The sequence below is a fragment of the Raphanus sativus genome, unplaced genomic scaffold (assembly GCF_000801105.2).
Source record: "Raphanus sativus cultivar WK10039 unplaced genomic scaffold, ASM80110v3 Scaffold0962, whole genome shotgun sequence".
Taxonomy (NCBI): Eukaryota; Viridiplantae; Streptophyta; class Magnoliopsida; order Brassicales; family Brassicaceae; genus Raphanus; species Raphanus sativus.
Genome location: NW_026616276.1, coordinates 1 through 3,994, shown reverse-complemented (window position 1 = coordinate 3,994; position 3,994 = coordinate 1). Strand labels below are relative to the sequence as shown.

General features: G+C 35.7%; 1 protein-coding gene across 1 annotated transcript; it reads left to right on the top strand.

The window, feature by feature from the left end:
* The first annotated feature begins 1,206 nt into the window (after positions 1 to 1,206).
* Positions 1,207 to 3,463, top strand: LOC130503458 (uncharacterized). Its single transcript, XM_056998073.1, has 5 exons — positions 1,207 to 1,553; positions 1,630 to 2,569; positions 2,652 to 2,747; positions 2,821 to 2,957; positions 3,072 to 3,463. Exons 1-5 carry the CDS (start codon positions 1,327 to 1,329, stop codon positions 3,217 to 3,219), a joined length of 1,548 nt encoding a protein of 515 aa, XP_056854053.1. The 5' UTR covers positions 1,207 to 1,326; the 3' UTR covers positions 3,220 to 3,463.
* The last annotated feature ends 531 nt before the right edge of the window (positions 3,464 to 3,994 follow it).

Sequence of the window (3,994 nt, the reverse complement as noted above, 5' to 3'; positions counted from 1 at the left end):
TAATCTATTATTAATAAGAATCCTGATTAATTCCAAAGGGTATGAATTCTATTTAAGTTGAAAAGTTGTGTCCATTCAAATTATATTGTAAAGGTATCTTTTTTAAATAACTAAAGTGGTGGTGGACATGGTCATCTCGGATGAAATCTCTAAAATGCTCTAAAATGTTCTAAAATGCTTTAAAATTATCATATTCTCTCCAATTGCTCATGAACCTGTAAATATGCTATTTAGACTCTAAAACATATTAAATCTATCCTAAAACACCTATAAACCACAGCTAAAATCAGGTCAAATTCATGGTATATCAGCTATAACAACAATGAATGATAGATGGATCAGAGGAGATGACGCCATAAGAAGATTTATTGTAACAAGGTTCCATATGAACATAGAAGATGTGGATACTTGTTTCCCAACAAGTAGCTGCTTTCAACCATACTAGCAATCTACCTTTAAAGTCAAGTTAAATAATTATAACAAGCACTGAGTAGAAGACAATCCGATATTAGGTAATTTTACTTAGTTTTATTTTATAATAGTATTAATTTTTGTTTTTATATTACATAATATTATATATTATTTTTAGATTTTGATAATTGAGTTTAAATTTATATATGGATTTAAGGTTTACTAATTAGGATTTAGCGTTTATATTTGGGCTTAGGGTTCATCAATTAGGGTTTAGTGTTTAGTTTTTAGACGGAAATGTGAGGTTTAAGGTTTAGGGTTTAATATTTAAAGATTGAAGTTTAGAATTAAATTTATTATTTACGAGATGCGAGTGGATTTAGAATTCTATTTTATTTCAGTGATATGGTATAGAAAAATCGGATGTATATTTATGTGATAAATACACGTGTAGTGTTGGTGGTATTACGTGGCGTGATAACTGATTATAGAGTGTTAAATTATTGACTCATCATTTTTCTCTCTCTCTTATTGGCAACTTGGAAAAAAAGAAGGTATTACCGAATAAAAAATTGTAAAATTTTTATGGATTAAATTATGTCAAAATCAATATTCTAACATTAATTACCTTCTATAACTTGGTCATTTGGCAAATTCTCCCGAAATTATAAGATGAAATTAGAATTACCACATTTCTAAAATTCTACAATTTACCAATAAGAACTATATTTTCATTTCATCAAAAATTGATTTCTAGACATCTAACTTTGCAGAGTATTTTTGTAGTATTATTAGTAACCTTTAGACATCTGTGTATTTAGTTAATTCAATGTCCGATTGTCCCAGCTCCGTACCCACCAAAGTATCTCTTCCCTTCCCTTTCCCGGATCGAGAATCTTCAGATCACCAATTCCCATGGAAAATCGCTCAACACGATTCTGGGCGGTTCGGATTCTGCTCCTCGTAAGCATCATCAACATCGGAGCTTCCAATGCCTCGATCCACGACTACAAGAACGAAAAATTCATCCCACAAGCCAACGCTCGTTTCTTCCACGGCGGCAGCGAAGGTCTCTACGCCTCCAACTCTCAACTCCTAAACACTTCTTCCGACACCTCTCTTAAAGGAAAGTCCTTTATAAGGTCTCAATCAATCAATCTCTCTCCCTTTACTAAATAAATAAATAGTAGCCTCTAATCTAATCTAATCTAATCTTAGGTTTGATGACGTAACCTTTGTGAGGACTAAGGAATCCGCTAGCAAACAGAACCCTATGCAGTCCACCACAGGTCTGGTCGAAGCGATACTACTCGAGGTCAAAGACCGTGACCGAATCGGTGGATCTTTCCTCAAAAACAACGCTGCTATTTGCTGCACTCCTGACCTTGCAGACGCTGGCTCTTGCACTCTCGGTGAAGTCATCATCAAGAGAGATTCTAATGATGATGATAAGTGGCCGAGACAGATCAAGACTTTCTTTAAAGGGAACAAAACACAAGTCACCATGTCTCCAGAGACCGTGGTGATAAACAAGACAGGGATGTACTATCTTTACTTCGTGATATGTGACCCGGGTTTGGACGGTACTTTGATCAGAGGAAGAACGGTTTGGAAGAACCCTAACGGTTATTTACCGGGAAAGGTTGCTCCTTTGATGAAGTTTTTCGGGTTCATGTCATTGTCTTATCTCTTGCTAGGTCTCGTTTGGTTTCTGAGGTTTGTTAAGTTCTGGAAAGATATCATTCACCTGCACTATCATATCACTTTGGTTATTGCGCTTGGGATGTGTGAGATGGCTGTTAGGTACTTCGAGTACGCTAATTTCGATTCTACCGGGATGAGACCGATGGACGTTACTCTGTGGGCGGTTACTTTTTCCTCCATTAAGAAGACGCTTTCGAGGCTTCTTCTTTTGGTTGTTTCTATGGGTTTTGGGGTGGTGAAGCCTACTCTCGGTGGGATAACGTCTAAGGTGGTTCTTCTTGGAGTTGTGTATTTCGTTGCGACGGAGGGTCTTGAGTTGGTTGAGCATTTGGGAAACATTAATGACTTTTCTGGTAAGACAGTGATGTATTTGGTGATTCCAGTGGCGATACTGGATGCTTGTTTTATTCTGTGGATTTTCTCATCGTTGGCAAGAACCCTTGAGAAGCTTCAGGTAAGAGAGAGAGACTCAGTTCCTGCTCTCTTCTTTTACCGCTTTTTTCTAGCTTCTTATCCGTCTTAGTTTCCAACTGCAGATTAAGAGAAACATGGCTAAGCTTGAGCTATATAGGAATTTCACCAACGCACTAGCTATCTCTGTTCTGTTCTCTATTGCTTGGATTGGTTTTGAGGTAACTGACTCTTAAGTATTACTTGAAACACTCCAAGTAGTCAAAGGAACATTCTTATTTGTCTCTTTATCAGCTTTACTTCAACGCAAGTGACCCTTTAAGCGAATTCTGGCGAATAGCGTGGATCATTCCAGCGTTTTGGAATCTACTATCTTATGGCTTATTAGCAGTCATATGCATCCTTTGGGCTCCATCCAACAACCCCACCAGGTTCTACCATTTTTTTTCTCAATTGTTTTTTTTTTGACTTTAATGGTCCAAATGTCAACTTCCAAAGCTATGAAGGTATTCACCGAGAGAGATGTATATATTTGCACCTTGCAGGTATTCATACTTAGCAGAAACAGGGGACGAGTTTGAAGAGGAAGGTATATCGTTGACGAGTGGTGGAGTTAAGATTACAGGCGATGTTGAAAGGAATGAACTTCTATACGGGCTTGCAGACGAGGTTGAGGAGGACAAACGCGAGTAAACTTCAGGTAGTAGCCTATATCTAATGAGAGTCTATACCCCAGGTTACTGAGTCTTTGCATCCTAGTTTGTAACCTTTATGTAAATCTTTAAACCTTTGTGCCTGAGTAAGATGTTTTTATGACCCTTAAAGACTCTTATTTACTCAGATCAAAGTTCTTGTAGTCTTACTTGTTTACTTTCTATAAGGACAAAAGTTCCACCGAAGATCTCCTGCTATATATATACAGACTGTTTTTTTTGTTTTTACAAAGTTTCACGGTTTCACGCACTGGTATTGTAATCAAGGGAAGTTTCCTTTGCTGGATTCAGTTTCACAGCTTCAAGCACTGGTATTGTAATCAAGGGAAGTTTCCTTTGCTGGATTCAGTTTCATTTTATGAAGAACGCAACCGATGAATTGTTTACATAATCTTCATAAAATCCAGACTATTCCTAACAATGCTAACTGATGTGATTTTTTTTTTTAAATACTATTTTCAAAAATCATGAATTTATATAATCCTAACAATACTAAATTTTTGTATCATTCGTTTAAATTATTTAAATCATAGATATTTATTATTTTACTTTGACTGAATATTTTTCAGATTTAAATTAAATCACATGATACATTTCCGAAGGTATATTTCAAATTTTTAGTATGGAACATTATATATGAAACTTGGGTGAGGGTCGATATATTAAATAATGTATATACTAGATTTTGACCCGCGCTTTTACGATGAAAAATTTCACTAATAATTTAATAAATATTTTGGTTATTTTTAAAGAGT